This window comes from Aulonocara sp. 'chitande type north' Nkhata Bay, linkage group LG3 (genome assembly GCF_057382095.1).
Source record: "Aulonocara sp. 'chitande type north' Nkhata Bay isolate Kocher_YH1m ecotype deep benthic linkage group LG3, A_spYH_male_GT1.1, whole genome shotgun sequence".
Classification (NCBI taxonomy): domain Eukaryota; kingdom Metazoa; phylum Chordata; class Actinopteri; order Cichliformes; family Cichlidae; genus Aulonocara; species Aulonocara sp. 'chitande type north' Nkhata Bay.
Genome location: NC_141346.1, coordinates 26,792,175 through 26,804,730, shown reverse-complemented (window position 1 = coordinate 26,804,730; position 12,556 = coordinate 26,792,175). Strand labels below are relative to the sequence as shown.

Genomic DNA, 12,556 nt, shown 5'->3' with positions numbered 1-12,556 from the left:
CTCTGTAGACTTCATGTTGACAGTTCCAGTAATCTGACGAGTTTCTCCTTGGATAATGAGAGAACAGGACTCACCTGGTCATGAAACTATCAGTTAACTATTCACGTATTTTTAAGCCTCAGAAAATTGGCTTAAAAAAAGAAAAAGTATAAAAACAGTTGTTAATCCAGTGTTTTTGTTAAGCGCCTTAAATTAAGGCTGAAAGACTGCACTTCAATCACATCTTGACTGGTTGCTTTCAAATCCACTCTGGTGGTGTACACAAGAAAAACTACAGAAAACAATATATCACTGACAAATCCTTACAGATATAAATAAAATACCCTGTCAGATTTCCTGTGTTTACTTTTAGGTGTTGATTTTTTTGGGTGGGTTAATAACATATCTGCTCTCTCTCTTTGTGTTTCTGTGCAGGCCAGTGATATAATCACACAGGTGGAGCCTGTGGATGAACAGCTGATGTGGGTAAACAAAGAATGAAACTGCTGTTTGCTGCCGCTCTATAAAACAGGTTGGAGGTTTTGAACTGGAAACCTCCGACCTGTCGATGCTACAGGGAGTGCTGGTGCTCCCACGGACACGCACATGAATCTGATCCAGTGTTGTTGAGAAAAACTGAAACTTTTAAAGGAATACAATCAACTCAGGGTATGCTGGAGGTTTGATAACTTATTTGAAGTGTCTGTGGTCATGATATCTGCGCACTGGATGATTAAGAGGCGGATTTTCCTCTCAGGGTCCATCGGTGGATCTAGCCCATATAATAAATAAACATGTAACCCAATAAGTATAAAATCCAGAAAGCTGGAAAGAAACAACATGGGGCAAACACAAGTCTAACTTAAGTTCCACTGCTTTTTGTAAGAAAAAAAAAATCAGATTGTTACAAGCTTAATTTACATAAAATGTCAGAAATCTGCACTGTCATGAAAAAAAATTAAACCAAATTTTTCATGATTTGTCAGATTAACCTTCTGAGGTCCAAAATATGATTGGCCATTTTTGACTTCTTTTGATTTTACATTTGTATTTCACCTTTAAATTGTTTCATTTTATTTTTCCCCTTGCCTTGTTTGGTATCATTCTTTTCAGCTCAACCTCAGTGGTCTGAATTTAGTTGTTTTTTGTCCAATTCAATTCAATTTTATTTATATAGCGCCAAATCACAACAACAGTCACCTCAAGGCACTTTATATTGTACAGTAGATCCTACAATAATAGAAACAGAGAAAACCCCAATAACCATATGACCCCCTATGAGCAAGCATTTTGGCGACAGTGGGAAGGAAGAACTCCCTTTTAACAGGAAGAAACTTCCGGCAGAACCAGGCTCAGGGAGGGGCGGAAGACAGGATAAAGACATGCTGTGGAAGAGAGACAGAGATTAATAACAGATATGATTCAATGCAGAGAGGTCTGTTAACACATAGTGAGTGAGAAAGGTGACTGGAAAGGAAAAACTCAATGCATCATGGGAATCCCCCAGCAGCCTACGTCTATTGCCGCATAACTAAGGGAGGATTCAGGGTCACCTGGTCCAGCCCTAACTATATGCTTTAGCAAAAAGGAAAGATTAAAGTAGAGATAGTGTCTGTCTCCCGAATCCAAACTGGAAGCTGGTTCCACAGAAGAGGGGCCTGAAAATTGAAGGCTCTGCCTCCCATTCTACTTTTAAATACTCTAGGAACAACAAGCAGACCTGCAGTGAACTCGTTTTTCAGCATCACTCTGAGACAGGACATTTCTAATTTTAGAGATGTTGCACAAATGGAAGAAAGCAGTTTTACATATTTGTTTAATATGTGCGTTGAAGGACTCCAAGGTTCCTCACAGTATTACTGGAGGCCAAGGTAATGCCATCCAGAGAAAGAATCTGGTTAGATACCATATTTCTATGATTTTAGGGCCCAAGTGGCAGGACAAGAGATGAGAGATGAGTCCACTGTCAGAGGCCATAAGAAGATCATTTGTAACCTTCACTAAAGCTGTTTCTGTGCTGTGATGAGCTCTGAAACCTGACTGAATCTCTTAAAATAAACCATTCCTCTGCAGATGATCTGTTAGCTGTTTGACAACTACTCTTTCAAGGATTTTTAATATGAAAGGAAGGTTGGAGATTGGCCTATAATTAGTTAAGACAGCTGGGTCTAGGGATGGGTTTTTAACCCTCTGTGGTCCAGGGTATACTTGGCCGTTTTTGACTACTTTTGATTTTACCTCTATATTTCACCTTTAAAAACGCTTTATCTTGCCTTGTTTGGTATCATTTTTTTTCCAGCACAACCTCAAATATCTGAAATCTGAGTTATTTTTTCCATTTTGGCATATTATATTAGCACAATTCATCTAAATTCAGACAAAAAAATTCAAAATCCGAATAGAAAAAAGTTATATTTTATACTGTAAAACCCACAAACATGTTTATTGAATCATTTTCACAACTTGGAATGCAAATAGAAATTGTACAGTTCTAAAAATCCTGCACATGTTTTGCAAACAACAAAGTTATATGGTACTATTTACCTAAAAATGCAGCCAAGGCCTCAGGCGTTTTTTTTTGTTTTTTTTAATATAACCATTTAAATCTATTTACAGAACAATCAGGTGTTCTGCATCAAATAAGAAGGCACACAAATTATTTGTGCCAGTCCAAATAAAAATAGTTTGTGTTCAGTATAAGACAGAGGAGAACACCACAGGCCTAAACCCTGCAGGTTTGACAGCAGGAGGTGCATCAGTCCAGTTTTCCAGGTGGAAACAGCGTTTACACTGGAATCTGCCTTTGGTGGCTTTTTGGAGCAAATGTGACATTCAGCAGTCTAACTGACACACAATACAAAACAATAACTACACAACACACTAACTATAGGCTCCAAACACACTACACGTCACTAATGTCTCACATATGAAAACTCGCTCTCTCTCTCTTTCTTTCACTCGCCCGCTTTCCGTCGCGGGTGTCACTCCTAAAAACTTCCTCTTTTCCTTAAACAACAAGTGTCACATGTTGCCATATCATTTTTTGATTGGCTGACATGGTAAACTCTAACACCAATAGGGAAGGGTGTTTTTTCTTTTTCTTTTTTCACTCGCAAGTGGAGAGTGTTTGCTAGCGCTGTCCTTAGAAAACGCAGTTTTTACCGTTCTTCCTGCTGTAAACACCACTGTTTTGTTCAGAAAAAAACATTGCGTGTATTTTTTATCATAACATTGGTTTTACCTGGCCAATCGAGACAATTCAAAAACTGGTATATAGTTTGAAGTTCGCATTTTCGACCCAATGGAGACTGAGTCGCTGCATCTTGTAACTGTGTCATCTTAAATTGGTCATGTGATTTTGACACGCCGGTGCATCCGTCGGCCCCAGAGGGTTAAGGCAAAAAAAGGGTGGGACTAACAAGCTGTACTGGGGACTTCCCTCTTCAAGCATGAAACTTGGTATTTGATACTTTTGCTTCCTGACAAAAATAAACACAATTCTTGACTGTTGTTCAATTTTGTTGATTTTTATTTTGATAAAAACTCACTTGAGCAAAGGATTAAAACTATTAAATAGAACGGGAGCATACCGAACTTTAACCATCAAGAAATGTGAGATCAGTTTTTCTGATACAATTAATAGAATAATGTAATAAACTGAACAAACAACACAGAGTTCTTTACTGCTCTGGAAAAAAATAGTGACTTGAATATGGATCATCTTTTCACTCAGGTGTTCACCAATGACTCACAGCTGTCTCACATTCTCTAAATATGAACATTTTAACCAGGATGAATTCTCATATGCTTCTTTAATTGCGTCCTCTGGACAAATCTTTTCCCACAGGTGCTACAAGAATATGGTTTCTCACCTGTGTGAATTCTTGTGTGTTTTTTGATAGCTGATAAGTCAGTAAATCTTTTCCCACACGTGCTACAAGAATATGGTTTCTCACCTGTGTGAATTCTCGTGTGTTTTTTGAACGCTGATGGGTCAGCAAATCTTTTCCCACAGGTGCTACAACAATATGGTTTCTCACCTGTGTGAATTCTCATATGTTTTTTTAACGCTGATGAGTCAGAAGATCTTTTCCCACAGGTGCTACAAGAATACGGTTTCTCACCTGTGTGAACTCTTAGATGTGCAGTCATTCTGTATTTATCAGGTAAAGTTTTTCCACAGACGTCACACTGAATAGACTTGTTCTTTGTGTCCGTTCTACTTGGACGTCTGTTCTTCAGCTCCGTACGTCTAGAAGATCCTGAGTCCACATGCTGGCTTTCTTCATGATCTCGGCTCTCTGCTCTAGAAGAGCTGTGAGAAAGGAGCTGCTCACTTTTTGGTTCTGGTTCACTGTGGGAACTTTCCTCATAAGTGGGTGTCACCATGAAAGTATCAGCCTCCTGCTTCAGTCCAAGCTGCTCTCCCTCCTGACTGCTGCACACTTCCTCCTGTTCCTCTTTAATCTGTGGAGGCTGTGGGTCCTTCTGGTCCAGAATGGAGTTCCTCTCCTGGTTACAGACCTGCTGGTCTGTAAGAACATCTTCTTCCTCAAAAGCATGCTGCTGTACAACATCTGAAGGCACAAAGGAGAAAAAATGATAGCAAAACAAACATTTGAGAAAATATTTACTGGTCTTAACCATTAGCAGGTCTCTACATAGTGAGCATGTTGCTCACATATACCACTGAAATTTAAAGTGTACAAATGTGACAAATTATTCAGGCACTGATGCAAATGTTTAGTTCTAACATTCTTATTAGCAAAGGTCAAATTTCAAATTCATATGTGAATATCTGTGACGTATGAAATAAATAGATGTTGTGTTTTGTTAAATGAATGTGTATGTCTGGATTGGCTACAGTTATAACAAGGCATGCTAGGGCAGAGTTCTATTACATAGGTGTAAACGTTTTGGCTGTGCTTGAAATGCCGTAAAAAAAAATCTCTTCTTGCCTGATAAATCTAAGTTTAGAAACTCTGAATTCCATATTTTCCAAAACAGAATAGAAATATTTATTCATAGTTACCCATGTTGGAGTCAAATGTTAAATATTGTCATTGTGTTACTTAAATTTGTAAGTCTTAGTTCAAGCAGCAGCATCAAAGACATTCCTTTGTCTCTGACCACCTCTCCAGCCAATTTGTTGGTGGGGGAGGCTATAGTGTTTCATTATAGGGACATCCTATGTTAAGGTTGTGTTTTTTGGTTAGTAAACTTCCTGCCGTTATGACCCTTTTGTGGGCAGGAGGACACACAAGTGCACCCCCAAACACAAACACACACTCGCACATGCATATACATACACACACATGCACACACGTGCACACATAGTTATTTGGATAAAAGTTGCCACTGTTGTACTTAAATTTGTAAATCTTGTCCTAAACTGCATGTTTAGATGTTTTTCTGTTCCTCCCCTACACACCTTAGATGGTGGGGAAGGCAATTAGCTTAGTGTTTAACATTTCATGAAAGATTCTGGGTTTCCTTATTTGGTAAAGAATGTTTACTTCCTGCCCTTTATAGGCTCACCTGTGTTTGTATATAGTGGACCGCTGAAGGGGTTAAATCGTATACAGGGGTGAGGGGAGACGACCCTTTGTGATCAGAAGACAGTGCCTTTAACTTTTATGACCATATGGGTTTTACAATGGGTGGTGCTTCTGCTCACGGAATAAAAAAACTGCAGGGAAGGCTGGTTCTTTGAAGTTGTCTGGGATCGGGCAGGAGCTCTTAGCTCCAAGACCCTGATCCGATCAGCTTCCCTTTAAAATGGATAGAGCTTTGTTCACAGGAATAAGTCTCTGAACTAGGGCTGGGCCATATCATACCGTTCACAGTAATACCAGTATAATGTTGGGCAACGACAAGAAAAGGAAATATCGCGATAGAACATGGGTAAAACGCGCATGCGCAGTGCCTTTGTTTTCGTACGCACATGGCGAAAAAGGCACAGCGGCAACTGAGAATGACAAGGGTGAAAGTGGATCGTTGAATGAAACGGAGGAACCAGAATTGGTTTGTAAAAATGCAACTTCAGCAGTGTGGAACTGGTTTAGCTTTCATCCGTCAGATTTATTACCTTTTCCTAAAAGACTTTCACATGTGGGCACTCCCATATGCAATGAAACAAAGAGCCCCTATCCACTCCCCACTTAATACAGGCGTCTGGGATGTTTGGGTTAAAATGATGCAATTTTGAGAGGGTAATATAGAGTCTTGTTAACCATCTATATTGAAGTAATGTTGATTGTCTGACTCTAGGCCAAGGAGCATGATTTATACCACTCATCATCAGATATATCCATTTGCAAATCATTCCTCCATGCCTCTAAAATAGACTCTATGGAAAACTCCAAAGAATCAACAAACACTTTGGAAAAATGCAGAAACTTGACCTCTCCCATTAAGATGTTTTATAACTGTGCTCTCTAGAGAACAGTAGGTGGAGAGTTCTAAGCTTTAACCTTGTGTGGTTAAAATAAAATTTCTTAATTGAAGAAAATTGAAAAAGTGTTTTGCAGGAATAGAAAATGTACTTCTAAGTTGTTCAAAAGACAGAGTATTATTCCTAAATAAATCAGACACTTTTCTTATACCTTGATCGAATCAAAGTCTAAAGCCTGCATCTGCCCTACCGGGAGGAAAGCTGTTGTTTCTAAATATTGGAGGGAACCTTGACAGTTGTGATGTTTCTCCCAAGTAGTTATGTGTTTCAAACCAGATTATTATAGTGTTTTTCAGAAACGGATTCTCAGTTTGTTTATTTAGTGTCTTCCTGGTAGCCAAAAAGTAGCACATTAAATTTGGAAGTTTTGATTTAGTATTGATTTGTTTAAGTTGGTGCAAAACAGGATCACATCATCAGCATATAGGGCAATACGATGGTCAATATTGCCTACTTTAATTCCTGATGTTTTTATGAATTGAATTGACAATGCAAGAGGCTCAACTGCCAAGGTGAACAAGAGAGGTGACAAGGGGGACCCTTGTCTAGTTCCGCGGTGTAGTCTGAATGGTGTGGAAAAATGACTGTTAGTTAAAATCTCTGCTTGAGGATTGGAGTATATCAATTGAATCCATTTAAAAAATGTGTTTCCAATACCAAACTTTTTCAGAACTTCAAATACAAACGGCCATTCCATCCTGTCAAAGGCTTTTTCAGCATCCCCTGAAATTAAAGCATTGTCTCTGCCCTTTTTTTTCATAAATGATATTCATGACCCTCCAAATATTGTGAGAAACTTAGATGTTTCACATCTTTCATTCTGCTGGATTTTATGCATGCATTTACCTTTTTGCATGAGTTAATGGCAAAAATGTGTTCATGTAAATGAAAACAGAAAATCAGGCTAAAGAGATTCATTCATGCTGCTTATTACAGTTGGACCTTCAATTCTTCTTGTGCCTCTAAAAATAAATGCAACCTTGAGCTGTGGTTATTCTCTTCCATTTGTTCTTATTAGGGTATGGGGTGCTGGAGCCAATCCCAGCTACCATAGGGAGAGGCAGGGTTGACCCTGGAAAGGTCAACACTCTGTCGCAGGGGCAACACAGAAAGACAGACAACTATTCGCACTGACATTCATACCTATGGGCAATTTAGAGTCACCAACTAACCTAACCCAGCTGTGTGCATGTCTCTGGAGAGTGAACAAGGGGAGAACATACAAACTCCACACAGAAAGACCTAGACACCTGGGGCCCGTTCTTCGTACGTCGCTTACTACATCCAAGATCAAATGACACATCCAAGATCAAATCATCGCGCTAACCGTGAGCTCGCTAATCCGGTTCTCCGAACACACCTGCTGTTGACGATTAGTACAGCTGGATGAAGTAATGTGAGATCACTGGGTGTCGTAAAAGGGGCTACGCATCGAGAGTAGAAACATTGATCGGCAACCCTCTGATTGGTCGGCGAAAATGTCGAAGGAGCGCGCTCGGTATTTTTCGGCAGCAGAGCAAGAACTCTTGAGTGAGGGATTTCAGGAGTTTCAGAGTTTAATCAGAACGCAAGGGAACACTGCAAAGGCTGCAAAAGCAAGGAGAGAGGGCTGGCAGAAAGTTGCTGACAAATTAAACTCGTAAGTAATTTAATAATAACAATAATAATGGAGTGGATCTATATAGCGCTTTTCAAGGCACCCAAAGCACTTTACAATGCCACTATTCAGTCACTCTCACATTCACACACTTGTGGAGGCAGCTACGGTTGTAGCCACAGCTGCCCTGGGGCAGACTGACAGAAGCCAGGCTGCCATATCGCGCCATCGGCCCCTCTGGCCAACACCAGTAGGTGGTAGGGTAGATTTATTATATTACACCATATTATCCAATATTATATTACATTATATTATATTATGTTATATTATATCCCCTTTCACATTAGAGCCACAACAGGACCCACTAGAACATGGGAACAAGTAAAAGTGAAATATAAGAATATTCTACAGAATGGTAATATTTATCACTTATATTGCTTTTAGTCTCTTGGAAAGAGACCCTGGAATAATCTGTTTGTTTATAACAGCAACCAAGAAAAGGGCAGAGCAACAAAAGACAGGTGGTGGTCCTGCACCCCCTCGTCAACAAGTTGGTTAAGTAAATAATACCCTCACGGGAATATCGATATCTCTCTATGAGCACACTGTCGCGCTGAGCTAAAGGATCCTGTCTATCCCGCAATATACGCTGAATTCTGAAAACTCTCCTTATCAATCTTGCACCTTCTGCAATGGGCTGCTCGTGTAAACGGACAGGACATGGCTGCGACAGACTTCCCAAATCCACCTTCGCTTTTATAGCCATGGTCTCTCATCTTGATTACACGAAGTGATTTACAATTACTACTCTGAAATATGAATTACATCTGTAATAATCACATACATGTAATAGAATGTTAATAGTACATTTCCCTTTTTTAGGGAATGACCTGTATGTATCTGTGTGACATCAATAAAAGGATCAAGTGCTGCATTATCTTTAGTTACATTGATGTTTTTTATTTATGGTGAAACAGTGGTGGAATATCGCTGTTGCTTTCGTATAAATGAAGCGGACATACCTGCGTGGCCGCGATCTAATCCTGTTTACATAAAGTAAGCCTGCTCCCGAGCAGGTTTACGCTTACGGCTCTGTTGCTATGACAGCAAGTCCCGGATGAGCTTCGGGGAACCGAACGATCCAAGATCACGCGAAATCGTCAACAATCTAATCCAGCTAACTTACTTAGCGAGGTACGAAGAACGGACCCCAGGTGGAGTCAAACCCAGGACCTTGTTGTTGGGAGCCAACAGTGCTAACCACTGTTCCACTGTGATGCCTGTGAGTCATATTCAATGTTATAAAGACATCACAGTTTTACATACCTATTCTGTGTAGCTTTATCTCAGGTTTCCAGATAGTCTCCATCTGTCTGAGCTGCTCTTCATCAGTCCAGACGATAATGCCTTCAGCCTCCTTCTTCAGTCCAAGCTGCTCTCCCTCCTGACTGCTGCAGAGCTCCTCCTGTTCCTCTTTAATCTGTGGAGGCTCTGGGTCCTCCTGGTCCAGACTGGAGTTCCTCTCCTGGTTACAGACCTGCTGCTCATCCAGACCCTCCTCTTCCTCACAGTCATGTTGTCGTGGGAAGTCTCGAGGAACAAAGAAACAGAAGAATAATAATGACCAATGTGTTGATACATAAACTCAAACTATTTTATAAAGCATGAATCAAAACCTGAATAAATGCCGATCAGCCTGTCATATGACCAATTATGAGCCACACACACACAGAGGGAAATAGCTAACAGCTAAACGCTAACATGTTAGCATTGAAGCTCCTCACTCCACACAGAAAGACACAAAGTTTCCCAAACTAAACTGCAGGGTGACACCATGAAAACATCAGTGTCTGAAATCCTTCTTTAAATGAAGATTCACTTCAACTTCAGAGAAGTCTGTTAACAACTTGTTAAATGTGTTTTCTGCTGACATCTAACTAGATCTTTACTGCACAGCCTCAGTGTTTACAGAGGATCCAACACACACCTGATGTACTCAACAGTGGAATATGTTAGAGAAAAAAAAGTTTAGTAAATAAATCAATTAAAATGTTTTAAAACCTAACCTATCAGTGACCATGGACCTGCACCAGTCCAACATAGTCCATCACTGGACACTGACCCACAGCACTGATAAATACCCAGTTTAACATCTTCTAGTAAAGTCAGTCACACTGAAGAATCTGAGCTTGAACAGCACAGAGTTAAAAACATGTCCATACCTATGATGTGTGAGTTTCTGTCGGGTTTCCGGCTGATATCCAGCAGTCTGTGCTGACGGTTGATCTCCTCCTCATACTGGACGATGGTTTTTTGAACCTCTGAGAAGATTTCTTCACAAACAGCAGTTAGTCTCTTCTTGATGAACTCTCTCAGATACTGAACTGAACTCATCGCTGCTTCAACTCAGGCTGAGCGGATCGATACAAGCATCGATGAAGCGATACAGGTATTGCTATCAGATCCACACTGATGTGATGGGATCAATACTTCAGTTTGTGTCTCTCCTCCAAGTTCAGTCCGCTTCATCAACAGCAGCCATGTCTGCACACACACCGCTCCTCTACCACAGTAGTGCTGTCCTCCTCCGTTCTTCTTCGGGGCCTGATGGCGTTTGACAAATCAGCTTACAGTTGCATTAATCCCGCCTATTGGACTGGAGTGTGGACAGGAGAATAGCAGGAAAAACAAGGATAATTATATTCTTTCATCAATTTTATAATTCGATAGTATAATTTGCCATTTACTGCTAAAATTGTCATTTGTGCTGCTTCTGTTTTAAAGATATTAATGAAAATGTAAAGGTCAAAAGATCAACCAGCCCCTCCACATTACACAAATCAAACTAAATTGATGTCAAACATTTGTGCTACGTTTTGTGCTGCAACATATTTTGTTTGTGCTGCTATCATTTAAAATATATTAATAAAATAAGGTCTTGATGCGTGCTTAATGATCAAGGTAAGTAAATCTCAAAAGGTTGATTCTGTTCATCAGACAGCTGGGCCAGTATATCGCTGACCTGTTGAAACCTCATGCTTCATCCCGAGCACATAGTTCTTCAGGGCAGAAGTTACTGTTGCCCCCACGTACTAGGTTCAAAACCTGTGGGGATCAGGCTTTTCAGGCACCAAGGCTGTGGGACTCTCTATCGTTGTCGTTACGCTGCCAAGACTCCACTACAAACAAACTTATATTCAGTAAAAGGACTAGATGTTGTAGTCCTTGATAATGCTTCTGATTGAATTTAATCTAATTGTGAAGCACTTTGTGATTTTTATCTGTGAAAAGTGATATATAAATACATTTTATTTAATTACTTGATGTATTTTATGTGGCAGCATGTTATAGAGTCGTGTGTCTTTATTTTGCTGAACCACATCCCTACAAACACTCATCAGAGATCCGTTTCTCAGTATTATAGCACTCTTCATCTCTCTACAGGCGTATTTATCGCTGTTGTAGCTGAATCTGGTTCCACTCACCGAACGACGACCGTCTGGAGACGATTTTATGATCACTTTAAATCCGTCCTCGTGTCTCGTTGTCACGGTTACACTGCGCTCACTGTCCGTTTCCTCCACATTACAGGTTTACTTTCACTCTGCTTGTTGTTCTCCTTTTCCGCTTTGTTTTCTGTTTGTTTGTCTTATTGTGTTTATCTTATTTCATCGCTACATCGCTCACCATCCACTTCTATTCTCATTTCACTTCCTGAGACGTCACTTCCCTCTGCAGTCTGCTGTCCATTCACAGCCCGTTAGGTCAACTTAGAGCCCCTCCCCCCTACACTGCTGACTGAGCAGACACCTTTGTTTGTTTGTTTTTTGGTTTACAAAACTTATAGAGACAGTGTAAAGAGGCCCGTACAACAAATCTGCGACATGTTGAAAGACACTTGCTTAACCTTATTATTGATACAATATTTATCACAGGTCCTCCATCATTCTGCTCCTGTATGTCATTAAATAAGGAAGAGCAGCAGTGTTTAGAAGCAGAGCCAGTAACATAATTAATTATATTATTAATATTGTTCTTTGAACATTTTTCTTTCACATCATTATCACAAATATATAAAGCTGTGATCAATTTTTCTTTCAGTCTCTCTGCTCATTTTGCTCCAGGTTCATTTGTGTGTAATCATTTTCTCACATATGAATTCAGATCAGACTCACTGAGCTCAACATGAACTTCCTGCGAGCAGAAACTAAAATTAGCGCAAAAACAGCAGGAATATTTGAAACATGGTGGATGTGTTGCAGACGAGTAGGAAGCAGAAATATCTGCCTAAATTTTATTGGAGTTTTATTATTTTTATTTTAAACCATAATGTTTGCTGATATCATGCCCCTATTGTTTGCTCTCATCAATGTTCTGTTTTTAACTGTTTTTCACATCTGGTCCAAGTATTCTTCAACTAAACATCAGAAACCTTTATTCTAAACTAGTTTTTTTTTTTTAAAGCATCAGATACAGAGTAACTATCTACCATGATTTTAATGAGTCTTCTGGCAACAGATTTGAAC

The 12,556-nt window shown here is 39.8% G+C and overlaps 1 protein-coding gene across 1 annotated transcript; it reads right to left on the bottom strand.

Annotated features, from left to right (window-relative positions):
- Window positions 1-2,063: 2,063 nt before the first annotated feature.
- Window positions 2,064-11,746, bottom strand: LOC147334891 (uncharacterized). Its single transcript, XM_086286943.1, has 4 exons — window positions 11,516-11,746; window positions 10,253-10,686; window positions 9,357-9,620; window positions 2,064-4,556 (listed from the first exon to the last, which is right to left on the bottom strand). The coding sequence occupies exons 2-4, from the start codon at window positions 10,422-10,424 to the stop codon at window positions 3,763-3,765; spliced, it is 1,230 nt and encodes a 409-aa protein (XP_086143069.1). The 5' UTR covers window positions 10,425-10,686; window positions 11,516-11,746; the 3' UTR covers window positions 2,064-3,762.
- Between the last annotated feature and the right edge of the window lie 810 nt (window positions 11,747-12,556).

Excerpts from the sequence above, each read along its gene's own strand:
- LOC147334891 (XM_086286943.1), bottom strand. The coding sequence starts at position 10,424 with ATGAGTTCAGTTCAGTATCTGAGAGAGTTCATCAAGAAGAGACTAACT. Across the intron at positions 9,621-10,252 it reads CAGAAACTCACACATCATAG|ACTTCCCACGACAACATGAC; the intron begins GTATGGACATGT and ends TTGTTCCTCGAG. Across the intron at positions 4,557-9,356 it reads GATAAAGCTACACAGAATAG|ATGTTGTACAGCAGCATGCT; the intron begins GTATGTAAAACT and ends TTGTGCCTTCAG.